Source organism: Elgaria multicarinata, chromosome 1 (assembly GCF_023053635.1).
Source record: "Elgaria multicarinata webbii isolate HBS135686 ecotype San Diego chromosome 1, rElgMul1.1.pri, whole genome shotgun sequence".
NCBI classification, from domain to species: Eukaryota; Metazoa; Chordata; class Lepidosauria; order Squamata; family Anguidae; genus Elgaria; species Elgaria multicarinata.
The window spans coordinates 29,723,863-29,751,146 of NC_086171.1; the positions used below are offsets into that span (position 1 = coordinate 29,723,863).

A 27,284-nucleotide genomic window follows, 5' to 3' on the forward strand; every position below is an offset into this window, starting at 1 on the left:
GTTCAGAGGCTTGTCTAGCTTCCTGGCTAGGGAGGCAAATGCTTTATTGAAGGAATGGAAGGCAAAAATGCCTCCGCCATTCCTTTTGCCAGCAGGGCTTTGGACACTGGAGCCCTCCATCTTACGGGGCTGGCTTTTAGGAAATGCTGTGATTTGTAGGACCCCTTTCTGTCTAAATATGCATAGGATTGCACCCTAAATGTTTTACTGGTGTTTTTGTTTTTTTAATGTTTTAATGTTTTGTTTTATTGTGCACTGCCTTGATGGTTTTTAGAAAATAAACTGTTATAAAAATGTTAATATTAGTTAATATTGAAATGCATATGGAGTGAGGTGCTTAATATTACTTGTGACACTTTATCCTATCATTAATGTTCAAGGGATAAACATACTTGACAAAAAGTTCTTTGTCTCTAGGAGTTCAGAATATCGGGGCAGTGAGAAAGGGGGACATATTGAAAGTGATAGGTTAATGCCTGAACTTTGCTGGATATTGAAAGCGATAATGTAATGGGAAAAATATATAAACTCCAAATAAAGGGTGGGCATGTTCAGGAAGTCTGGGGGACATTCCCCCCTCTCCGCCCAGGACCTCCCTCTCGGATACACTCCAGTTGTTGTCGCCACCTGAGCCCTGCAGAATTCAGTGGTAGTGACTGGAAAATCATTTGCCAACTTGTTGCCTATTTTTGGCACACCCACACCCACACCACCCAGCTACACTCCACTACAATGGCCAAATTTAGCTTGAAAATCAGCAGCGAATCAGCAGGTTTGGGGGTTTTTTACTGCAGATTTTGGTAGTGCAGTGGTGGAGGCTGCACCAGAGGGCTGCATGTTGCTCACCCTTGGTTTAAATTAACAGTATACAATCATTCTTTTACACACCCCTCAGCCCTACTGCTAGATCCCTTCTTAGACTTTTGTACTTGGCTGGTATGTCTGCATTTGCAATGGCATACATTGATGACATTGCCATATTCAGTGAAACCCTGACAGAACATTTGACCCACCTTGAGTGTGTACTAAAAGCAATAGAAGCAGCAGGTTTAACTATCAAGGCTCCCTAGTGTCAATTTGGGAAGTCCAAAGTCATTTATTTGGGACATATAATGGGAAGTGGGATGCTGGCCCCATTTACAAACAAGGTGGAAGCCATTAACAGCTGGCCCATTCTCACTAGCAAAAAACAAGTACGTGCCTTTCTTGGGACGGCAAGTTACTATCGCTGTTTTATACCCAAGTTTGGGGAGATAGCTGCACCCTTGCATGAATTGATTAAAAAGCAAGGACCTGAGAGAATCAAGTGGTCGGAGGGGTGTCAGAGTGCTTCGAGATACTGAAGCAAGTTCTGTGTACCGTCCGAGTGTTAATTAGCCTGGATTTTAACCAGGGGTTCATCTTAGTCACCGATGCATCGGAGGTCGGAATCGGAGCGGTCCTGATGCAAGCATGTGACATCATGTCCAGCATCCAGTGACTTACTTCAGACGGAAGTTGTCAGATCATGAGCAGAACTACTCTTCTGTACAAAAAGAGTGTCTGGCAATCGTATGGGCATTAGACAAGATCAGACTGTACGTGTGGGGCCAGCGTTCCATCTTACAAACAGATCATTGTGCACTGTTGTGGCTCCAGTCCGTGTGAAATCACAGTCAGCTTTTGCAGTGGTGGTCCTGGCGATTACAAGAATTTCATGCCGAAATCTAGCACGTGGCCGGAAGAGAGAACATTTTAGCTGATGGACTATCTCAGAGGGAGTCTGCAAGCGTGGTTGGAAAATGAATCTTTTGAACTGTGCTTGATTGGTTAAGGAAATCAAAAGCAACTGTGAAGTATTTAGGCTCAATGGAAAGCAATTAAGTGCAACTCAGTAAATAGAAAGCAAACTTGCTGGTTAAAATCGAAGATTAAGAGTTCAAGTTAAAAAGTTAAAAAAAGTTTTAAAAAACAGGAAACCAAAAATTAAAAGTCAAAATATTAAAAACAAAAGGCAAAAACCTTCCACGGACAGCAGCAGATAGCCCTTCAACTTCCTAGCTGTCAAGGGCACCAAGGTAAAAATCATTTATACACATTATAAACAACAACAGCTTATCTCAGTTTTCAGTGGGATTCGCTCAAGGTAACAAGCCCATAAAATAGAATAGTTGAGAGTAAATAAGGTGGGAAGAAAAAGAAAATACGTGCACAAAATAGAAAATATGTAGGCAAAATCATGGAGCTCACTCTAACCCAACCGGCTCCTCCCGTCTTCGACTTTTGAACTTGAATTTAGTATGAAGCTCATGAACTGGCATTTGAGCATATAACTTTGGGGAGGGGATATTGTTGATAACTCGTGTTTTTCCCTTACAGGACAGTTATATGGTAATACAAAAAAATAAAAATAAAAAAAATGTTTAGATTCCCAAAACCCTGTGTCAAGCACATCCATGCTGTGCTCGGGTTTTAAAAGAAGGGGGGGAGGAATATGTGGTGTTACCCACATTTCTATTCCCTTAGGTATGTCCCCGAGTATGTCTAGAGAGTGCGGAATGTTGGACTGAGTGGGTGTGGCTGGTGATGCTGTGGAAAGGGGGGAGTATATATATGGGGGAGCTGAAGAGTTTGAGGGGTTCGGTTGGTGATTGGGTTTGGAGGGTAGATGTGTTTAGCTGAGTGATTTCTTGTCAGGAGTTGTGTGAGGAGTGAGTGAAAATAAGATCATAGGGACGAAGGATTGTTATTATTAGATTTGTTTCTACCAGTATTCTTAAAAATAGGCAGGATTGGAATATAATTCAAAGGAACTAAGAACTGTAAACTACAATAAACATTTTTTTTATTTTGCTACCATAAAACCATGTGTCAGTTTGGCTGTGTCTCCTGCTCTATTAGTTCATAAATAAACACATTACATTAAACTTTCAGCCTGCTATATTCACAGAAAAGCCTTTTCCAAATCTCCTTACCTTTTCCCTCTGCTATAAAGGAAAGGTTACTTTTCTTTTTACCCTTCCTCAGGTATTTTAGTGGTGGTGCTTAGCCTGAGGGAGGTGTGCGCATCAAAGCCTTGTGTGTGAGGTGGTGGCATTGCGGGGGGGGGGCGAAGAAGAAGTGAGGGAAACAGGAGCAGGCAGAGACCATTAGAGCCTGCTTCAGTTGGACCCACCCACCCCCGGACTAACTGTCATCTTGATCCTGTGGGGAAGGAGCTGTTGGTCTGCTCCTGCATTGGGAGATGAGAGGGGAGCAGGGCCTTCCTACCAGGCTGAACAGTCTCCTTCATTTCTTTTTATTTTCTCCCTCTTCCCTCCCCATCCCCTTTTCCTTGTGTGTCATGTCTTTTTTAGAATTTAAGCCTTAGGGCATGGACTGTCTTCTTTACTAATCAATTGTAAACCGCTCCAGGAGCCTTTCTGGCTGAAGTGCAGGATAAAAATACTACTACTACTACTACTACTAATCATCATCATCTTCATCTACCAGGATGCTGATCTTCATTATTTGCTAAAGTGAATTGCAGGAATTACAGTGAATTACAACAGCTTTAAAACAGCAAGCCCCCATCCTATCTCCTACTTTCCAGCCCTTGATGTGCTTTTGATTTGTCAGGCTTGGGGGAGTGCAAATATACCACCATATGAGCATTCCTTTGCACGCTATTATTCTGGACTAGTAACTTGCATTTTTAAGGCCCATTCCAGCTGAGTTTCAATAGAGACTTTCAAAGTAATGCTTCAGGCTCTGTTCTAGTTTTTGTTTCTGTGAGGGAGGGAATGTTTATTTATTTGTTATATTTATATCTCGTCTTTCCTCCAAGGAGCCCAAGGTGGCATGCATGACCCTCCTCCACTCCATTTCATCCTCACAAGAACCCTGTGAGGTAGATTAGGCTGACAGTCAGTGACTGGTCCAAAGTCACCCAGTGAACTGAATGAGGACTAGAACCCAGGTCTCCCCAGTCCAACCACTACGCCACAGGGGCTCGCAGTTCGATACAATTGGTTCAGTGCAATTTTCTGTTCAGTTTGGATTTAGTTCCCTGTTTTGTTCATGTGAATCCAGCCTGTGAGTCACACTATGGCCTCTGGACTCCTGCCATGCTGCTGATTTTCTGCAGAGAGCTCCTCAGAGAACAGAGAAGCTCATGCATGTAAGCAGCTTTCTCTACAGTTATTGGTCTCTGACCTAGTGAAATACACCAACAATGTCTCTATTCAGCGTCACTTTATGCAAGTCAACAATGGTACAGTGATCGTGGCTTTGTTTCACAAAGGCTCACAGACTGACAATTATAATAGAAGCACCCCAGTTTTTGATTTGGTTGCCATTAATTATTATCGTAACAGAAGCGTTGAATGCCTTTTTTGGACATTTAATTCCCACATTCATTTGGGTCAGTTCTTAAGCACCAGAGGTGCTTGACATTTGCTTTTAAAGACCCATAAGGTGACACCTAATCCCTCTTTTATTGAGCGTCCTTTTGAATTAATCTGTTTTGGTGGCAATCCTTTTATTGATAGATTGGTTTGAGACATTATAACCCACACTACAAAATCTCAAGTGGTGCACAAATCATAAAAGGTTATATAAAACCAATATAAAAGTGAAAGAATCTTAAAAATAACTACAGAAACTAGCCTGAGAACCAAAATCAGCCAAGTGGTTAAAATTACCTAACTGCACTACTGGTCAGGAAGCTGGGATTTTCTTTGAATCAGGAGGGAGGGTCTGCCACTCAGTGCTAGAGCACATGTGTTGCAGGCAGAAGGTCCCAGGTTCGATAGCTGGCATCTCCAGGTAGAACAAGGAGAAACACTGGAGAGCTGCTGCCAGTCAGTACCAGCAATAGTGGGGTAGATGGACCAATGGTATAAGAATAATGCCTTCCTTATGTTGCAGGACTCATCAGAACCTGTTTCCCGTGCTGGGAGATGAATCCTGGCACACAGGCACGCCGATAATAACAGTAACAACAACACTGCGCTTTGAGGATATGCAGCGCGCTTTCCCCTTAGGACGCTGCAAGAGGTTTAACCTTTTCGATCCCTCTCGAGCCGTTTGGGGTCCTCTCACTGTGGGATATCCAGGATCGAGCCTGGGCGAGGGGCCTTCTGTGCACACATGGGCAGCACGAGCTAGTTCCGGGCCCCGCCGCGAATTCCCCAAAGGCCAGCGGGAGCCCCGCCGCTTCTCATTTTCGAAAGTCAGACGCTGCTACCCACAGAGGGGCAAGCAGAGGCAGCCGGCCGCCGACTGGCCCGTGCACGCCGTCCACCACCGCGCGAGCTGTTCCGCCCGGGCGCGCGATTCCTCCTCCCGTCCGGCTGGCCGACCGGCCAATCTCGTTTCCTTCCAGGGCAGCAGAAGGAAGGAGCTGCAGCAGCGCTTCCCTTCCTTGCCTTGGCAGCCGTGTGCGGGGTTTCCCTCTTGGCCCGAGGGCGTCCCCTCCTTCCCTCCTTCCCTCCCGCGGCTCTCTCCGCCCGGGCTTCCCCCGACGTGAGGAGCGCGCCAAGCAAGAGGCGCGCCGGCGAAAGAAGGCGCTGCCGCTCGCCTCGTTTGCCTGGCAGCCAGAGAGAGACCGACGTTCCCACCCACTTGAACCGGAACCGTTTTTGCAAAAGGCAGCCTCGGGGGCTGCTGCTGCTGCTGCTGCTTGTTGGGGGAAGAGGCTGCGGTGTTGCTGCCGCTGCTCCTCCTCCTCCTCCTCCTTCTTAGTGCAGGCTCGGTGGCTGGAGAAGGAAGCAGGCTCGGAGGAGGGGAGCGCAGCCGGCCCCAGCCAGCGGTGGAGGGCGACAGCGGCGGGCCATGGGGCTGCGGCTGCAGCAGCCGGCGTAGCCCGGCTTTGCAGCATTGCATGCCACTCGCCAAGGCAGGATGAGCGAGCCGCGCGGCGGGGACAGGCGGCTTGCATGAGCCTCTGGGCGGAGAAGCAGCCGGGGAGCGCGGCGGGCGGGAGCCACAGCCGCCGCCGCCGCCGCCGCTGCCGTCATCTTCCCGTCCTCCAGCGGCGGTTGTCGTTTTCCTCGCTGCTTATGGCTTCGCGCCGCCGCTGGTGACCGCCGCCTCCTCCTCCTCCGCCTCCTCCACCCTTCCTTCCCTTCTTTCCCCTCTCCCATCCCCCGCGCTTCTCGGCTGGCCGGGCGGCCCCGGCGGCCGCGAAGATGGGGAACACCACCTCTTGCTGCGTGTCGTCCAGCCCCAAGCTGAGGAGGAATGCCCATTCGCGGCTGGAGTCCTACCGCCCCGACACCGAGCTGAGCCGGGAGGATACGGGGTGTAACCTGCAGCACATCAGCGACAGGGAGAACATCGACGGTAAGGGGCGCGCCGGGAGAGGGGTTCGGCGAGGGAAGGGAGACCGGTTCTTCCCTCTCTCCCTCCCCTAACATCGAAGGGGGAAGCCTGCCTGCCAGCAAGGAAGGAAGGCAAAGAGGGCTTCAGAGTCACTCCAGCCCTTGAGATGTCTCCTTACCATGAAAACTAGACAACGGCCTTGGGAGCCAGGAAGTATTAATAAGAGTGCCTCTGGGCATGTGCAGGGTGTGCCTCCGGCCGGCCCAAGGCTAGCCACGACGGCCCGCTTCAGGCGGCAGATTTGGGGGTTCCATTACAAGGCAGCAGATGAACAATGACAGAAAAGGAATACATTTTGATATGTTGGAGGAGTTTCCATCAGGGCATGGAGTAGCCTTAGCGGGGCGTGTCCTGAAACACGTTTGGGTGCCCTAAGCCCATATAACACCATGACCCCTTAACTATAGCAGCGGCTTCCATAGAGACAGGGGTTGGAGGCCTTTCCTTTGTTTTGGATCTTGCCACCCTAGAAATATGCCATAGTATAATAATCAGTGCCATGTCTTTCTTCGTGGATAACTAGTGAGTTTCCATGGGTTACTAATGTGGGGTGTGTGTGTGTTTCCTCAGAGCTGGGACCTTTGGATTTGAACTGTGCACAGGAATAGGGCAGTGCCTAGAGACTTTCTAAGGCAAAATGAATTTTCCTACGGTTCAGCTCTATGGTATATTGGTTAGTCCAGTCCTGTTTCATAAAGAAACCTGGAAAAAAATACTCCAGCACCACCCATACACATGACTGCTAAAGAGAAAAAGTGAAGTACCTTCTTGCCCCATATACTAAGGGGGAACAAAACAAAACCCTTAAGTGGCTGGGCATTGGGGCAATTAGATATCTCAGGAAAGGGGGGCTCATCCTGTCTACTTTCTTCCTCCTCCTCAAGTATTTGTGTATGAGGGGAGAGGAATCTCCAGTATTCTCTCTCCCCAGTCCACAGAGGAGTAGGGTATTTCTCTGTTACCAAGAGAAATACCCAATACTTGATGGGAAGAGGAGGAACGTTGTTGTTGTTGTTGTTATTATTATTAGTAGTAGTATCCTGCCTTTTGCCCAATACTTGGCATCATATTTTTTTTCCTGACTGTTTGATGAAAAGAAAATAAGGAGGACCCTGCAAATACAATCGTAGTTAGGGTTGCCATATTCTGAATCCACAAAACAGGGACAATTTGGGTGGGGGCTAGGATTTAATTTAAAAAAACCTGAGCAATATGTAAAGGTCTAGGGAAAGAAAGAAAGCTATCTAAGCTTCAGTTATCTAACACTGCAATCCTATGTGTGTCTACTCAGAAACAAATCCTATTAAGTTAAATAGGACTTATTCCCAGGTAAGTATGCATAGGATAGCAGCCTAAAGTACTTAAGCACCTGCAAATAAATAATAGGCAAAGAACAGTTTAAGCAAACAAACAGAAAAAATGACACTAAATTACATTTCTCCACTAGTTCTCAAAAGCTAGAGGAGACTTCAATATGGAGACTCCACTGAGCAGGCTCAAGGCACTATTTCGGAGGTTGGAATTTCTCCTGCCAGCTGGAACAGGAATCCGGGATTCTTGACTGACTGGCAGGGACATTTTGGAAATGCTTGGAAACCAGGACATTCCCGGTTTTCCAGGTCCTATGGCAAGCCTAATCGTAGTGAACACTAAGATATCCATGCATGTACATACACACATGCGTATTTGTCTGAACACAGATATTCACACATGTACACGCGCTTGCACACACACATATTCCCTTAGCAACACCATAGTTTGTATCCTAATACAGTGAGGTGGGAAGGGTGTCACTTATCTCAGTCCACATGGGGAGACAAATTTTCAGTGTGTGTTTGTAAGCGATAGTGAAGAATAAGGACTAGAATGCCCTTTTTCTTCCTCTGTCTTGTGATTGAATTGATCTTTACTCTTCTCAATGTGAGGTCTTGCCCATTCCGTGTCCCCCCCAACATGCCATCATCAATGCCTTCTGTTGTGGGAGCACGTATTGCTCATGGGTTTTGGCAGATGCACTTTGTAAGTGGCTTTTGGATGTTATTACTTCCATGTGGAGCACCGACTAGGAAATGACTTTTTGGAACTGGTCCTCATCCTCCAGAGTGGAAGACCTCTACTATTACTTTCTGGCTCTGCACACACACACACACACCCCTGCTCCCCAAACGAACAAAATGACCCTCATTTAATTTTTATAGTTAAGGTAATGTTCATAGGCAACAAATATTTCACATGGCCTTGTGTTTTCTTTTATGTGGCATATTCTATATCAAGAAAATCTGGTTTCTCTTCCTTTTCTTTTACAGGCCGTGTATCTGTGTCTATGAAAGTGCCTACATGTTATGAGCACATGTGGCACCTTACAGTATATAGGTCTTCGTTCCTAAGTGCAATCCTATTTAGTCCATAGCATTGATAAGCTACTTGTTTAGTTTCAGAGACAAACTGTGGTCTGTCATTGTTCACATTTCTGTTGATATGAGTCCTAGTTTGTAATAAAATTTCATGAACAAATTTAGACAGGCATGGAAACTGGACAGGTTTCTCTTGTGGCAATCTTAACTAAGGCCTTTGCTGGCACTGGCTGGCAAGGCATTGGTATAATAGAGTAATGGCACTTGTGCAGGAGAGTTATTTGAAAACTTGGAGGGAAATCTGACTTTTCTGTCACATATGTTAATTGGAATTCAGTTAGTTCTTTTAAATGTATTTGAGTGTTTGCATCTACGTCTAAATAGAAACTGATTGTGGTGTCCTTGTCATATGCCGATTGTATTACAACATTTTCTCTCCCCATGATTGGAAATATTGGGTGCATTTTCTTTTTCTAAATAGTGGCTGAGTTCAGATGACACGCTAATCAACGTGTGTGTGTGTGTGTGTGAGTGGTGGTAATAGGAACAGAATGGGAAACAATGGTTGATTAGCGTGTCATCCGAACTCAGCCAGTGTGTGGATATTTGCTAGTGTTAGACATTTAACAGCACAATCATATACATGTCTACTCAGAAGTCAAGTCCCAATATGTTCAGTGGGGTTTACTCCCAGATAAGGATGCAAAGGATTGTAGCCTAGATCGTTTCATAAATAATAATATTTGAATACCTTTTGGAAGTTAAAAATGGTCACAGATGACTAGGTGACAAGCATGTCTAACAGTTTGGTCAAGAAAAGTTTAAAGTTGAAATAATTGACCTTCGAGAGATAATACTTATCTTGTAACATCGTAATTGTCCCAGCTAGCAGTAAATGCATCTTTGACACATTAATTGAAAAAAAAAAGTCTTGTCATCTTTCATACAAGTATGCTCAGTGTTGTGTAGTATTGAATTTGTACCCTTTGAAGAGACAGTTCTGAAAATGTTTCTATCTTTTGTGTGTGTGTGTGTGTGTGTGTGTGTGTGTGTGTGTGTCCAAAATAATCCACGCTTGACTTGTTTTGACCGCTTGCCAAAAGCCACAGAGCGTTTCGGGTTCATATTGAATGGAAGCAGAGGTTTCTACCCTGGCCTAGCCTGGCCTTTCTACCCAGTTAATGAATTCTGCAAGTTTGTTTACATGTGGGATTATTAACCCCAGTAGATAAGCAGTGTTAAAAAAAAAAAGGGAGGGACACATAGGTGGGAAGGATAGTTGGTTTTTTATTTCACTTGAAATAGCACAGTAACAAAACATTTCTTGATATATGATAAGATCTTTTAAGTTATCGCTGGTAATTTTTTTTATTACATCTAATGTATTATTTCTCTGTCTGATAGATTTGTTTAGGGCATGGTGTGTGTTACGTAGACTGAAGGGAACTTAATCTTTGTCTCTCAAACAGGCATAGTGCTGTGTTCCTTTCGTTTTTCAGTCAGAACTATTGAAGGTTTTTTGGGGTTGGAGATATAAGATGGATTCCAGAATGTAATAAGACATTTCCTTTTCTTTGTGCAATTCTTTGATGACATATGATGCAAAACGGTGAATATTTAATCCTACAATCCTTGCATCCCTTTAAGAGAAAATAGATTACAGCTTTAAACTTCCTATATATCTCCATAATGGAGGAATTTGTCTTACCATGTCTTTTTACTGGAGTTATTCTTGATCAGTGACAGTTGAAGTGAGAAATCATTGATTGACAATAATATTCAAGTTCAAGTCAGTGGGAAATTTATGGCATTTTCTTTCTTATATTTAAGTGATATTTCGCACCATTAAGACTTGGGTGGTAAGTGCAACGACTTGTTGTGTTAGACAAATGCAAGTTGTCTCAGCCTTTTGCTAAAAACAACTGTTGTATAAATTCCACTAATTAGGGGGTTAATAGTGCTAAGAACTGGCTGAAGAATCCTCTGATCCTTGAAGCACTCTTGCAGTATGATCCTATTGGCTGTACTGCTGGCGAATAGTGTTTTAATTTTAGCTGCAATGATTTCAATATTGCCATGATGTCATTATCTGTGATATTGCATAGATATCATAAGCTGATCTAGGACGTTGTAGCCATAGAGCGATTTTTGCATGTCAGGTTGGCTGGAAAGCATTTATACCATAATAATTTGAACTCTGATATCTTCCTGCTCTCATGCTTGCAATGAAGCATTAATGCTGCTAGATCCCATCTTTCATTGTCAATTCCACATCAGAAAACTATATCCCATATAACTCTGCTGCTAATAAAACCTGTTTAATCCTCCTTTTTATGGCATGTTGATGGTGTGCTAGATTCTCTGTGCATAGTGGATGAACTCTTTACAGGGGATTGTTTTTCAAAGTGATTTATTTGCTAGACAGGGCAGTTTATTTTCTTCAACCTAGTATGTGGGAACCTTTTTCATCAAGGGCAGAATTGTACAAGAGCTTTTAGATATGCAGAATTGGGTGCATAAAGACTAAGGTTGCAGTCCTGTAGCCACTTACTTAGATGTAAGTCCCATTGAATTCAGTGGGGCTTACTGCTGAGTAGACATTTATAAGATTGCGCTGTAAATGTCAATGTGGTGCATATAATGCTGTTTTGCAGACCTTTTATGGCTTTCTTACAGAAAGTTTAGTAAAAAAATAATGTTCACTTAAATTGTGCTGGAATATATTTTGTGTATACGTGTGTTTAAAGTTCCATTGATGTCAGCGGAATAATACAAGTGTCATTAAGACCAGAATGTATTGACAATCAATTAAATTTTTTTATCCTCCTTAGGAGTACTGATATAGCAGTATAGAATCTTAACTTCATAACACAGAAAAACACACACAAAAAAACTTCAAGTGGCTATGAGAGCAACTCCCTTGTTCTAAAATGTAAGCATTTCATTGCTTCTACTAGTTGTGTATTTGCTTGGACTTGGTTTGATTGAATTCCAGTTATAATTTATTCATTCATTTATTTATTTATTTACTGCAGTTTTAAACCGTCCAATAAGCGAAGCTCTCTGGGCAATGTACAATACATTAAAACATACAGTAAAAATATTAAATAAAAAAATAAAACCAGCACAGAATAAAACCAAGATAAGACCAGAAGCAAAGAATAAAACCATTACAACATGATAAACAAGATAAATATTATGAATATTCTGGGCATTGTTTCCGTTAGAGATCTGGGGTGGATATATACAAGTAAGCAATAAATGTGTTGGTGTACTTATAATCTTGAAGAAGAATCATAAAAAAGTATTTGGAAATGTATAGGTTAGCTTGCTTGGTTAAAGCACACACATTGAGAGTTATATATAATAGTTGATATGAAACACAGTGCTCTGCCTACGTTATGTGATGTGCTTCATTTGTGACAGGGCTGCAGCCATGGGACATCCTGTGCTGTAGTTCTTGCCAAACCTGGATATTGCCTTGTGAGCTCAGACACAGTGGTCAGAAACCTTTAGATTTCCACATATGTTTCTAAAGTCTGTTTCTCAAAGTGCTTCTGGGTTCATTACTTGCTGTTCTCTGTTGAGAACTCACCACTATCTTCTTTTGTAAAAGGCCACAGAAATAACTGTATACATATATTTGCTACTGGTTTATAATAAAGGCAGAGAATTACATATTGGAGTAAGCTCAGCTGTGAAAGTGCCTTTGTTTCTTGGCATATTGTATGAAGTGTCTCTATTCCAATTCTATTTTAATTATACATGATGTTTGGGTAAAAAATGTATTTATTACATATTTGAAACCTGCTACTGTGTGAAAAGGAAATGTTTATAACTTTGTCAGGCCTTAGCTAGACCTAAGGATTATCCCAGGCAAATGGAGGGGTTGTCCCTGCCTGCTTCCGGAATCCCTTGTTTGTCATTTGGATGCACAGGAATGATCCCGGGACGATCCCGGGATATGGGCTTGGTCTAGCTATGGCCTCACTTAAATTTCAACCGCAGAAAAGCAGTAAAAACCTAGTTCATAAATTGATGTTTGTCCCCTTGGTTGCAGTGATGTTCGCACAACAATTGCTCTGAGAGCTGAAGACCTTCACCAACTTAAACCGCAGTTTTCATTCCTATAGGAAGCAGCAGCAAAGTGAAGTATGACTCCGTCTTTTAAAAGAGGATCATTGACCCTTTGTAGTTGAGTCTATGTGATATGCATTTGAATAAGTGAGCAACCATACCTAAATGATTATTTAATGTGCTTTGCCTTTGTTCACTGTGATGTAGCTTGCATAAAAGAGATGATATATGATGGCATGAAGTTGCATCTGTCAGGTCTTGGAGTGTTGATAGGGAGAGAACAAGGAAGTTGAAGAGTGAAAGGGGTAGCAAATTAATACCAGACCAAAGTTCGTTGTTTTGCCCTATGAAGTTTCCCTTGTGCACTACTGATTCAGCAATTTATGGGTCTGGTGTTTGTTAGCACATTGTTCTTGCATTCCTGAAACCTCTTCACAGTTTCCAAATAATCAGTAGCAGAATGTGTGTTGTCTCTTTCTGTCCCTTTGTGTGAGAGCTAGAAAAGTGTACTGTAGGTGCTTGTACACACAATTATCCCTTTTTGTATTGAGCTTCCTTTTTCTTTTTTCTAAGTTAAAGGAAACTAAGTGAGGAAGTTCTTTTTGTCAAGGCAATTTAAATGTGGAATGAATTTCTAATTTTCTTTCTAGATAATATTTGTTAAAGGGCGAAGCACTGATTGGCTTTTTCTTGGTTATTGTTTTGGGTGGGTGGGGGATATTGCTTCTCTTGCAGCTGTGTTAGAACATGAACTTGGAGGCACAGATTAAAAATTAAAAATGTATTTCGTTTTTCGCTGTGGAAGCTTTGCATTTTGCTCTGGGCAAGGTTATTGGCAGTAAGAATGTAAAGAAAGCTAAATCGACATTTCTCTTTCTCTTTATGTTGAAATAGTTTTTGTTTCTTTTTAAGTAGGACTAAGGATCCTTTGGGAGCTCCAGTGGCAGCCCCTGTTCTCTTCCCCCTCTCTGTTGCAGCGCTGTTAGAGGCAAACGCAGTCTGCCAGGTTTTCAAGTTGGTAGGTTCCTCACTTTTAAAGAAGACAGAATCTAATCACTTTTTGTAGGCTTATATCACAAGCTGTTTATTGAAGAACAAGCAGAGTAGAGTGGGGTAGAAAAATGAAATTAAAACACGTGAATAGTCTGAGGTTGGAGTCTTTAGATCCAGCCCATCATAGTGAAGACTTAAAATGTAACCCTGTCCTTTCCCATTACCACACTAGCCTTGACGATGGCTTTAGTAGTTGATCCAGATAGGGATTTTATTTTTTGCATCAGTCTCAGCAAACTATATCTCTATATGGTCCCCAGGTCCTGCGTTTTTGCCATTTATTTTAATGCCCAGTTTTCTTCTGGCCTTCATTTCCTTCTGCCCTAATAGGCCAGGTTCCCACGATCAGTGGGGGAAACCATGCAGTATAACATACTGCTAGTGCACCTGCCATTTGCTTAATCACCAACGTTGCGTTGCAGGCTGCTATGTTGTCCAGTGTGCACTCCACAAACCCTATTACAAGCCATGTACTGCAGGGTGAGTGAAAAGCCACCCCGCTGTGTGCCATGCCGAGTTCAGACGACACAGCTATCTGCAATGCAGTGTGAGTAATTAAATAACCCACTAATTGTGCAAACCTGGCCACAGTCTTTCATTAAAGTTTGTCACATTTTGTAAAATGCTATAATAATTTACCTAAATTTATTAGGTTGGGTGCAGACGTACGTCATATATGGAGCTCAATGGGACTTAAGGTAATTAAGTTTAAGGCCACAGCTAGACCTAAGGTTTATCCCTGCCTGAGCACTGGATCCCCTGTGTGTCACCTAGATGAACAAGTTTGACCCCTGGATGATCCAGGGCTAAACCTTAGGTCTAGCTATGGCCTAAGAAGTCCTATTCATTTCAGTGGATTTACTCGAAGTCTAGACCCAACCCATTATAGTTAGTATAATGCATAATGTGCATGTTTCATTCCAGTCATAAGAATTACATGTGAAGGGCCTGTTTTGGTCTTCTGTCAGACCTATTACCTCTGACCAGGTATTCTTAAATAAAACCATGTTATCAACCCTATTTGTTGAAGTAGGTAGGAGGTCTGAGGACAGACTCAAGAGCATTTTATTCTTCACTTGGGCTGGACAGAACAGTGCAGTCTGGTATCAACCACATGTGAGCAGTTTCAATGTAACTTCTGAAGTCCTTATGAATTGGGTTTCCTTTTAATCTGGAAGGCTGGCCTCTGCTTGCATTTCTCTAATCTATGAAGCTGCTTTATATTGAGTGAGATCATTGTTCCATTGAGACAAGTTCTATTCTATCTTTACTGTCAGTGGCTCTCTAAGGTCTTTCCCAGAGGTGCAGGCTCAGATACTTTCAACTGAAGATGCTAGGGCCTGACTCCTGAGTCCTTCTGAATCCAAAATGTGCTCTTTTACATTGAGCTATGGTCTAATATTCTCTGATTTATTATTGAAGATCTTAAAATGAAGTGCCTTCTTTCTCTTGAGAAGACAGAAAATGCTTGGTGGTCAAACACCGTTCTTGCCTGTACTCTGGTAACCAAGGCTGTAGCTAGACCTAAGGTTTATCCCTGGATTGTCCAGGGGTCAAACCTGTTCATCTAGGTGACACACAGGGGATGCAGTGCTCAGGCAGGGGCGAACCCTGGATGATCCCAGGATAAACATTAGGTCTAGCTGTGGCCCAATTCACTTAGCCAATTCATTTAGCAACATGAAGTAATATTTACTTGGTTAATTTGCTGGTTCAGTGCTTTCCCAGGGCCATTGCTGTGCTTATTAGCTTGCCATTTCCAGCCAGTAAATTAATAGAGCAATCCTATGGTGCCTGGGGTGTCAGATGGTTCAGATTTCCCACCCTAAGGCTATAGATACAGCTATGCTCTCGGTGGTGCTGTTGGAGGAGGATTCCCAACTCCCAGTTGCTGTGGAAAACTATTCAGCAGCTACTTTATCCAAGGTCGAAGCTCTGACGTTGGGGAAGTAGAAAATGGGAGCCCCTGTTTCCATCTCCAGCAACAGGATGTAGCTAGAAAAGCTCAGAGACCCATCTAGGGGGGAAAAGGCATTTTGAGGGATGGAGAGGCTGTTTAGGATCCTCAGACTGATCCCAGAGGCTTCCATCATTTCAGTGTCAGACCTTTACAATTGCACTCTTACAATATTATGCATGCTCAGTTTAAAAAGAAAAGCAAATATGTCCCCAAGGGTAAACAAATATAACTGTGTCCAATGGTTTGCAGTGAGCGCCCATGTTGAGTATGTGAATGGCCATTTAAAAAAAAATAATGCTGTGTGTGTATTTCCTTTTCTTTAAAAGTATGACTTCTCTGTACTTATTGTGCTAAGATCTTCTGTCTAGGCATGTTTGGGTTTCTTTTTGTCCTTCTGAAACATTTCACTGCACTCTCTTGTGTGTATGCATGAGTAAATTGAGACATGCTATCTCGAGTACCAGCGAGAAAGGGTTTGCTGTCAGATACATACACCGGGAATTGTACAATGGAATTAAGGCTGCATCCCCAACCTACAGAGACTGTACTTGCTAAAAGTGGCAATCTGCCCTTTAGCCCTGACAGTAATTGCTATTTTGCCCTTCACTAGAGATTGTGAATGGCAGTGAAGGCCTGGTCGTGTCAGGGGTATGATTTCTGACTTCCTCTTCATACTCAATGAAGGCTATATAACAATTGCAGTGCATCACTTTCCTCTTCTCATGTACAAGTAAACCTGGGACTGATTTTCATATTACCCTCTTAGATTGTGCAAGCAGCTGCCATGAGAATGAGTGAACATCTGCAGGTGGCATTAAAAGTGTATGATGGATGAATTGCTCCAGCGCCCAGAAGCGCTCTTGTGTGGTGATTGTTTCACATTCCCAAGACCACAGAGTAAAGACAATTAATTGGCTGATGAGGGGTGGAATTAGAGTTTCCAGCCATTGTAGACCATACTTGACTGTCCTATCCAAAGACTAAATAGTGAGGGCGTGGATAGACATGTATATTCATTACGATGGCAATGTGAGAACCGGCAATAGGCTTGATCAAATGCATGTTGGGCAAAGCATCTTCTCTTATTGCCTCTATTTTTTGTTGTTGCCTTCTTCCAAGCTTGCCTTCTGCCATACTGCAACCCAACCTTCCCAAATCTGGTGCCCTCCAGGCGTTTTGGACTAAACTCTGAAAAACTGAAACAAACAGATTAGGGCTAACACCTCCCTCCTCCAATTATCCTCCAAGTGTTCCTGACCATTGGGCATGCTAGCTGGGGCTGATGTGAATTGACATCCAAAACATCTGTAGGGCACCGGGTTGGGAAAGGTTGCTGCACCCTAAGCATGGAATTGCCTTCCTCTTGAGTCTGTCCTCAGGCCTCCTACCTACTTCAACAAATAGGGTTGCTAACATGGTTTTATTTAAGAATACCTGGCCAGAGGGAAGAATGGATTTTGGTAGCTCAGGAAATGGAGTCTAAGATTTTAGTGAGTCAGATACTGGGGGTCTTGTGGATCAGAGTGTAAAATAAAAACTCAGTCTAATCTGCTTTATTCAATTAAGTGCCAGGTATTGAGCCTGAAGCAAAAATACCAAATGGTAGATAAAATACCTGATTCTGGACTCCTATTTGACAATCCTAGCTTTTGTTCATACTACCCTGTTATGGCTCACTCTCCTCTTGCTTTCATTCCATGTGTCTTGCCTTTAACTGCAAGCCCTGTGTGCTTTATTGCATTTCTGTACAGTGTCTAGTACACAAGCACTAAATACAAATTCAGTACATAGTATTAGCCTCAAAGACAAAATATACAGAAGGTCTTAGAGGGCAGAAAAACATTGTATAATGTATATGCATATTTATCATAGAAATGCACAAGTTACCATCTTTTGTGTCTTTAACACCTGAAGGGTCATTTTCTGTTTCTTGCCTATTGCTTTTGGAAGGAGTTGATTGTGTTTATTAGGTTAAGCCGATGTTAAAATAAATATATGGCACTATTTGTCATCTTTGGTACTAAGGAGCTTTGTTTTTATCTTGGAGAAAAGGCTTTCTGTTTCTGGCCCTATTCAAGGAATTGCGTGTTTAGATTTCACAGGAGTTCATATCAATTGAACATTTTTGTCTCCTGTTCCAGAGTGACACCACCCAGGGCTTTTCATTCTCTATTTCCCTCCCTCCCCTAACATTTGAAATAACAAACAGTATTCACTTTCAGAGGGCTGAGCACAGCTTTTTGCAAGCCAGGCTGCCTTGCACAAGACTGCACACTGTTTTAATAGTAATTTTGAAAGCACTTTTATTTTGACGTCACAAGTGAGAACTCTGTTTGTGCAGTCCATTTGATAGCTTCTACAGCACATTCATTTCAATTAGAATTGCCTGGTGAATTTTATCTTCAACTGAAGTGTGCCAACACAACCTCCAAGCCCTATTGCAGATGACTTACTGACCTCCTTTAATGTCTACGGTCAATGAGGGAAGTTTAAAAATGGGATTTCCCCCATCTGCTATCTTAGTCTTAATTTTTCCTTAGAGGCATGTGAGTTGTGGTGGCAAGGCTTTTATGTACATGTGTTTGATGCTTTTTCGTGTGATTATGAATAAAACAAAAAGGCGCTAACAATAAATACACCTCTTAACGGTCAATTATACTAAGTGAGCGTGAGAGAAATCCCAAAGCATGTTTGCCTTTTGAACGTTAGATTCTGATGTTTAGCTAATCAAACCTCATAATTTCCTTGTTTTGTTTTGTATTTTACGAGTCCAAACAATCGAGATGTGATGTTTGGTACTCTCCTTTAGTACACTTGGGGCGGAATCCACCAGGGATGTCTCCTTTGCAAACCCGTTTGTAATAGATGAGAGCTGTGTCAAATGGGGAGACATCAGTGTACAGCACCATTTGATAGCTATGTCTTAGAGATGTGTTTTGTTTGGTTCCTTCTTTGTATACCACTCTATGAGAGCCTCCTTGCCACCCCCACCCCCTGGGTTATGCACAAGGCTTAATTGTTCCACATTGTCAAAGATCCTCTGTCTTTGGATGTGCAAGTTTATAGCTGTCAGGTTCTCAATTCCAAGAACAGGAAAAGACCTTGCAGCAACAGTTTGATAGTCAGGTGGAAAGCAAGTAGTGTGTTGTAGTGCAGATGGAGGAGCTGCGTGACCCATGTAGGGCAGCACACTGAGGGATTGCGACTAATATGTGAGATTTATATCACTCAGTGGCATAGGATTGGGTCTTTGGTGCCACCTGATTGCCCAGCCCAGGTGAATTGTGGTGCAGTGGTCCCAGTTTGAGAAGCAGTTCCCTCCTCTTGCTACCAGCGCTGGAACTGCAGAGCTGCAATACCTGGTTGGCAGAATTTCAGCCATGGGCCCGATAACTGGTCTTCTGTGGCAGCTGCAGTGACAGACTTTCACATTCTCACTTGCCGTAGTGAGTGTGCCACTGCCCTCTTATGAGTGTGACAGGTCCAGCCCTGGAGCTGCAGAAGCGGGTGGGACAATTGTACTGCCATCCCTGCCACTGTCTGAGCTCTAAATTTGGGAAGAAGGCTGCAACTGGCTTGGCTGGTGGATTGCTAGGGTGATCAAGTGCTTGTTGCTCTTTTCTACTCTGGCGGGTGGTTTGCTTTGGTTTGGATCAAGGAGCCCAAATTGGCAAGGGGAGAGGTAGGCAACCAGCGTTTTCAGCTGATGTCCATCTGATGTCAAAAGGAGGGTGTAAATTTGGTCCTTTTTAACAGAGGGCTGCTTGGGCCCTCACTGACTGCTGCTGGCAGCTGTGTCTTTTTCAAGTTAATATTACATCTTTTTACTGAAGGAAAAAGCTGAACTGTGTAGCATGGGGTGAATGGCAGGCATTTCCTCACCCCCGCACTTATTGCTTCCAACCCCCCTGCCACTCTCATGTCAAGAGTAGTAACTTCCATGCGATTGTCAAAACAAGACTCTTGTGGGAAATTGCCCAAATTGTCTTTTCTGCTTCCAGGGCTTACCTGCTGCTAAGAATGTTCTCTCGCTAGCAGTCATTCTGACAAGCACCTCTCTCTGTGTAAGTCATGCTGGGCTAATCCAGCCTCACTTGGAACTTGCTGTATGTGCTTGGAGTACCTGCTAAAAGATATTATGGTTTTAGCCAGATGAATAACTTGCCTTTGCTTGACAGGAACTAGTAGAAAGTGCTTTCCTGAAAAAAATAAAAATAAATGTGAACCTTCTTTGAGCCCTCGTCAGTTCTAGAAATGGACACTGTAATGTCCTTATATTGTTGAAGCCGTTGCTGAAGATATAAGCAGGAGAAATAAAGTCTTTCTGGCTGCAATACTACATTGAAATAGATTTTATTGAACACAGTGATACTTCCTTCTGAGTAAACATGCATAAGTTCTCACTGTTAGCGTTTGTTATCTTATGGCTGTATTTGTTGTCAAAGCCTCTTGCCAAAAAAAGTACCCAGCCTTGTACCCTGGTTCAATAAATGCTTGGTGTCAGCAGAGTTGCTCAGCATCTATTGGGGCCCGATCTGTGAGTTCAAAACTGGGCCTGTCATAGTCCCATAGAAAGAAATATGAGGGAGAGGGGTATGTGCTGAAGCTTTCCTGCCTGCCCATGGCTTGTTTTATGTATTGTTTATTGCATTTTTATTCTACTCTAAGGCGCTTAGGGTGGTGTACATAGGTCCTTGCCCCGTTTTATCCTTGTAACAACCCTGTGAGGTTGTTTAGGCTTCGAGAGGGTGACTGGACCAGGGCCCCACCCTGTTAGGTTTGTGTCTGAGTTGGGGTTTGAACTTAGATGTCCACAGTTTTAGCCTGACATTTTTAACTACTATGGACCATTGGCTTCTCTGCATGCATTCTGTCTATCTGAGTTTTCTTTTCCCAGCCAGGCTCCAATACCAGAGGTGAGCCTTGCTAGAGACAGTCTGTGGGGTGGTAAGATGCAGGCAAAGAGAGAGCTCATTGTGTGCCATCCATATTTTCCTTTTACTCAAATTGAGCCCCCATCCCCACTTTCTACATAACTGTGGCAGATGACAATCTGCCTCTCTCACATCTACTTTGATCTGGGTTTTTGGAATAAAATGAGTGTGGTGTGCATGATTATTCTGTGGAATAACAGTGGTGAGTCTTCTCCTTTAGTGCTATAATGGCATTTGCTTTGATCCATCAAATGCTGTTGATAACACTATAGATGTAAGGGGTGTAGGAGGCTCATTGCAGGGGAAGGAAACCCTCGTAGTTGTTGGAGAGGGGCCATAAGTTCACTGGCAGATGGCATCCTTTGCATGTAGAAGGTCTAAGGTTCACTCCCTGTCATCTCCAACCAAAGGGATCTCAGGTAGCAGCGTTAAGAAAGTTCATTGTCTGAAAATCTGGAATGCTGATGTCAGCCAGAACAGAAAGTACTGAGTTAGACGGACCAGTGGTCTAACTTGTACAAGGTAGCATCATAGGCTCATATAGGCTTGTTAAACCTTTCTAATTGCAGCCTCTTTCCAGGCCCCCTTCCAGAGAGAACCTCCACCCACCCCACACCCTGGGAAATTTTAAAGCAGGGCAAGGAAGAAGAGAATATTATTAAATGTTCGATCATTGCTGACAGGTACAAGTCCTAAAGGAGAGAAACAGGTTTCCTTTAAAACTTGTACAGCTGTCATTCCTATGTTTCAAGTATTTTGTACTTATGGCCTGGCTTACTCTCGTATATTCATTACTTGGTGACTGCAACTTCAAGAGATAACTAGCATGTGTGAAGAGTTGTATTGTGTTGCCTTTTGTGCAATGCTTTTCAACTGAAAGGATGGAAGGGCCGTAGGTCAGAGGAGAGAATGTATTTTGCATGCAGAAAGTTCCAGGTACATCCCTGATATCTCTAGGTGGAGCTAAGAAAGACTCCTGTTTGAAACCCTGGAGAGTTGTTGCCAATAGACAATGTTAAGTCCTGTGCTAGACCTACCTTAAAATCCAGGCGAGAGGAGGGGAGAGCCCGTGATGCAGCTATCGCGGGCTGTCACCATAGTCTAGGCGTCAGGCGTGACGAGCTGAAAGAAAGCCCTGTTGCGCCCGCCATTTTTTTTACAGGCCCAGATGCACACAAACGCTCATGTGCCAAGGTGAGGTTTTTTTTAAAAGGTTTCCCTGATCTCCCCACCCTGCCCCCGATGGGCGCAGCGCCCCTGGGGAGTGCTGCGCCCCATGTGCGGCTCCTGGCTACGCGCGACTAATCGCGCAAAGCTGGGAGAAGCTGCTTCAAAGGGCCACATGCTCGCGGTCTTGGGCTCAGCCTGAGACCGCGAGAAAAACTGGGCCAAAAGTGGTGCCCGCTATCCTGGGGCAAGGGAGGGTTGATCCTTGCCTGAGCCCGGGATCCCCTGTGCGTCATCTGGACGCACAGACACAATCCCAGGTATCGGCCCTGGATAACCCTTCATCTAGCTAAGACCTGGGCTAGATGATTTGGCTTGTTATAAGGTAGCTTCCTATATGGCTATAGAGTTGGTTAACAGTATTTATTTCTACAAAAATCAAGCATTACGTGTGCATGTATGAAGCAGGCCTAAAAGACTATTTGTGGACTTAAACAGAGTCAAATATAAAGCCATGTTCCTCCACTCTTTCGTAGGCATACTAGGAACAAGACTGCTTATGGAAAGTTAAAAACTTGAAACAACTTACATATGCAATAAAGCTGTGGTCCATTGGTAGCTTTTTCAGCTAGAAGGAATCATTTTGCTCATCAAAACATGGGGGATGTTGGTCCAGGAGACCTTTTCAGAGCTGGGAATTTCCTTCGGATGAAAAAGTTAGGCTATGCCATTATGAATCTACTCCTTTGGAAGATAAATCTGTCACTGGATGAAAATGTACGTTAAAGAGAGAGAGAGAGAGAGAGAGAGAGATCATGGAGCAGTAAGGCAGCTGATGAAGATAAACGTGTAAGTCTTTTTATCTTTGCCTGCTAGGAGGTGGAAGGCAAAGCAAAAGCGTAAATAAGATCTTGATTGAAAACAGCAGGAAAGTTGGATCATTGTTTCTTATCTACTATACCTGAACCTTGGAAGTGCAAAAGGTCAACTAGTAGAACTTTTTATTCATGATGTGTGTTTTATTGGTGGGTGTGTGTGTGTGTGAGAGAGAGAGAGAGAGAGAAACATATCCCTTGTACAGCAAGAGTGAGGAGTTTCTGGCCCTCCAGATGTTGTTGGACTGCAACACCCATAAGTCCTAGCCAACAAAACCAACAGGGAAGGGTAATGGGAGTTACGATCCAGCGTCATCGAGAAGGCCATACATTCCCCATCCTTGTTCTACAGATTGAGACTGTTCAGACAACATGCTAACCCACAGTCAGTGGTTGATTGTGGGTTGTTCATTGGACTGTAGGTTAGTGTGTTGTCTGAATGCAGCCAGGGTGGCTTGTTAACCATGCAGTGTGACTTATTTTCTTGAACAAGCCACCCTAAGAACCCATGGCATGTTGTTGGGTTGTTCAAGGTGATTAACAAGCCACACTGCACGGTTAACATGCCTCCTTGGCTACATTCAGACAACACAATAACCCATCCTGTGGAAAACGTGCTGTGTTCAGAAAACACATTAGCTCACTGTTATAGGTTATATGTTCTCTGTATGTTTTTCTCCCTCAACTGTGGAGAGAGTGAGTGAGTGAGTCCAGGTCTGGGTTCTTTATCTCTGCTACTCTTGCAGAATAGATTGCATCATTTCTTTTCCATTCATTGGGCAAAAGTTACTAGCTGACCTGCCCACAGGTGCCAGCATAAGTCATTTGTGGCACTTTGACATCCTGAAAGGTTAAAGAGGAAAAAAGTTTACAAAAGCTTTCATGCCTAGACATCACCTTCTATTCTTCTGTAGAACTCAAGGCAGTGTACATTGAACCCTGGTCACTTGCCTATTACTTATTTTTATTTTACTTGAAAGACTTATCCCTGCTTTTCCAGTTTATCTGAGCTGCTCAGATTGGCTTATAACAACAACTAAAAAAAACCCCAGGATGTAGAATTGTTAATGATTACAGCAAAGCATCTGGATCAAGCCCTGTTCAGGTGTTCAAAAAAGGGTTAACAGCAACACCTGAGGAGAAGGAGAGCTCCAGCCCTGCCTTTCTCTCCCTCCTCACCTTTGCTGCTTTGTACTCACCGGAAGAGGAGAGCCTCCCATATCTGTGGGGGGCTCTCCTAGGGTGACCATGTGAAAAGGAGGACAGGGCTCCTGTATCTTTAACAGTTGTATTGAAAAGGGAATTTCAGCAGGTGTCATTTGTATATATGGAGAACCTGGTGAAATCCCCTCTTCATCACAACAGTTAAAGGTGCAGGAGCTATACTAGAGTGACCGGATTTAAAAGAGGGCAGGGCACCTGCAGGTTTAACTGTTGTGATGAAGAGGGGATTTCACCAGGTGCTGCATGCATACAAATGACACCTGCTGTAATTCCCTTTCCAATACAACTGTTAAAGATACAGGAGCCCTGTCCTCCTTTTCATATGGTCAGCCTAGGCTCTCCACACAAGCCAGAATGCGAGTTGTTTGGATGTGGTTATCTATGGTCATTTTTCAGTTTGACATAAGCTTTCGCCTCTGTTTAATATGATATGTTTGTTTGATTCCCTGTTTTCAGAATTTCAAACTCCGATTTTCTGGAAAATCTAAGGGAATAATGCTAATTCTTTCATGTATTTGGAGGCTTGCATCCTTTTTAAGGACTCAGACATATAATTTAATCCCTGAGCTTGCATTATGTGGCTTTCTCAATCCACTTATTCATATACTACAGCAGCTGATTTCACAGATAAGTACAGATAATGTTTAATCTTCCATTAGGATGAATTTGCCTCACTGTTTTATTGTGTTTTGTATATGTGGTGGTCTACATAGTTATTTGCACAGTTTTCAAGCGTGGCAATTATCTCATTTTTGGTTTTTTTTTTAAAAAAAGTATTGTGTGAAGCAGAACTAATTTTAGGGACTTCATGGCGTCTGTGCTGAATAACATGTGGAGCTTGCAGATATTTCATACCGGAATTTGATGCACAATTATCAGCCCTGAGACAGATGTGAGAAAGCAGCCTGATTAATCTCTGTACATGAATAATTTGAGCACATGAATTTGTCATGCATTCTGTGCCATATATCCCATCAGAAATCTTGTCTGTAAAAGCTGGAGGGAAGGAAATTATGTCATATTTTATTTCTAGTGGTTGATTATGAATGGCAATATGTAAGCTAGTTGATAAACCTTACCATTGCTAGGTTGCTGTGCTAAAGTAAAGAAGCACTGCAAACAAGAAGTCAGATTTGTGAGCAAAACGATTTAAACTTGTAATTTCTGGAAACTAACTGGCCTTTCGAACATTAGATAAAACGATAACTGTACTTGGACTATTTCTTTTTAAGGGTTTGGTATCATAAATTCTAAATTCTTCTCCCCCCACTCCCCTGCTGGAAATAAAAGTTTACTACTAACTCTTGAGGGCTAATATTCACACTACCTAGTGCCAAACCCAGATATGAACTAAATAGGCAGCTGTTGTCAGTCCAGGTTATATGGCAAATGCACCTGCGTGATAACACTGGAGTAGGGTGACCATATGAAAAGGAGGACAGGGCTCCTGTTCTTGTACTTGTGTACAAAGCCCTAAACAACTTGGAACCAGGATACCCGAAAGAGTACCTTCTCCTTTATCAACCTGACCGGTCACTGAGGTCATCCGAGGGTCTGCTCCTGGTGGTTCCACCTAGATCCATCCTCCGATTGGAGTCCACCAGGGGAAGAGCCTTCAGCATGGTGGCTCCCCTCCTATGGAATTCCCTGGCAGGCTCCAAACTTGTTTCGGCGCCTCCTGAAAGCATCTTTATTCCAGGAAGCCTTTCCTTAATATGCAACCTTGAGTCTCTGTATTTGCTTCTTTTAAAATTTGTTTTAAGTGTTTTATTCTGTTTTTATTTTCATTTTACCTTGTATACCGCTCTGAAATTTTCCAATGGGGAGCAGTATATAAATATTCTAAATAAATAATAAATAAATAATACTTCTCAGCTTAAAGAACCTTAAGGATAGGATAAACTGGGATAAGTGGCATTGATGTTCCCTTACGATTCTAGGAGGAGGGTGGGCATAAATGTGATAAGTTAGCTGTGATAGTTACTGATGCTTTTTTAAAAAAAATCTGAACTGCCTTCCTCTACTTTAGTATGTATGCCATAAAATGGGTATTTGAATATGCTTAAAGTGAAATTCGGATTGAAAGAGTAGATGCCCAAGATCCCATTATCTCTTTATGTCCTACATTAGTGTTTCCCTTTTGTCATTGGGAAATTTGTCATTGGGAAATCACTTGTGTGTAAAAGGCACTTAGGACGTTTGCCAGTCTGGTGCCCTTTACAAAGGGGGAACTATGCAATGTCCGTTAGGGTGTGCCAGCATTTCTGAAGAGGGATACTGGACTTTAGATGTTCAAGAATGAACTTTAACTCTCTTGCTGCTGTGCTATGCTAGTGAACTGCTTGTTGGGCTGTTCTTTCCTGCAAATACTCACTCCTGTGATGTGTTTACTGTATTTGACATTTCATTTTTGGTTCCTGATTGGAAAGTGGCCGGGGCTGATGAACTGTGTGGATATATTTTATTTACTACATGGCATTACGTTTCTTCTACTCTCCCTCCTGCAGTTTATACTTCCTTATTTTATGTGCCTGCTGCAACCTTCTTGCCATCATGCCATGCACACCCTTGTTTTCAATTCCTAACCTGAGACAAAGAATTTAAAGTGGGGAGGTAGTAGCTGTTAGGCATGTGGGAGAATTTTGTTCGCATTTTGATTAGAGTTTTCATGCTGAGTTCGTACTTCCTGAATATGAACTGGAATACAGTTATCTACAGTTATTCACTCTTCTCAGAGTTTTGCAATGCAGTTGCCTGAACAAAAGACACATGCAAATTTGCATATGTGAGGAAGAAGTGCATATAAAATGTGTTTATTAGGGGAATCTGCACACAAATATGTGCATATTAGTGGGGGGGTGGAAACAACAACATTCTATTAGAGAAAACTGCTTGCAAAAAATCTGTATATTAGGAAAACTTGTGTACCAAATTCTGTGTATTAGGACAAACGTACACAAAAATGTATACAAGTTTTAGTGTGGACTTCTTTAAAAAAAAGTTCCAACTGAAGTAGTCCAGAAAAGGCTTAATAGCTTAATTTGGATTGTATAAAGTGATGCTAATTCTAGACATGTTGCTGCAGAGATTCATCCTGGATAAAATGTGAGCGTTCTAAGGGAAGTCTTGCTTTCTGTACCAGCTGCCTTCTAGTTTCGCCCAGTGTATAAGCTGTTCATATTGGTCGCCATCCAAACCAGAATTTGAAGCAAAAGTTTGTTGAAATCAATGGGCTTAAGTGCTCTTAACTCTGAATTGGATTGGAAACACACAATGTGCATGAAATGTATGGAATGTG

General features: G+C 42.9%; 1 protein-coding gene across 2 annotated transcripts in view; it reads left to right on the top strand.

Moving 5' to 3' along the window:
• The first annotated feature begins 6,091 nt into the window (after window positions 1-6,091).
• CCNY (cyclin Y) overlaps window positions 6,092-27,284 on the top strand; it is a 129,384-nt gene continuing 108,191 nt past the window's right edge. For both annotated transcript variants that reach the window (XM_063125613.1, XM_063125620.1), the window contains exon 1: window positions 6,092-6,303. In XM_063125613.1, the coding sequence (XP_062981683.1) occupies window positions 6,150-6,303 (154 nt within the window). In that variant the 5' untranslated portion in view covers window positions 6,092-6,149. The remainder of the gene's footprint in view (window positions 6,304-27,284) is intronic.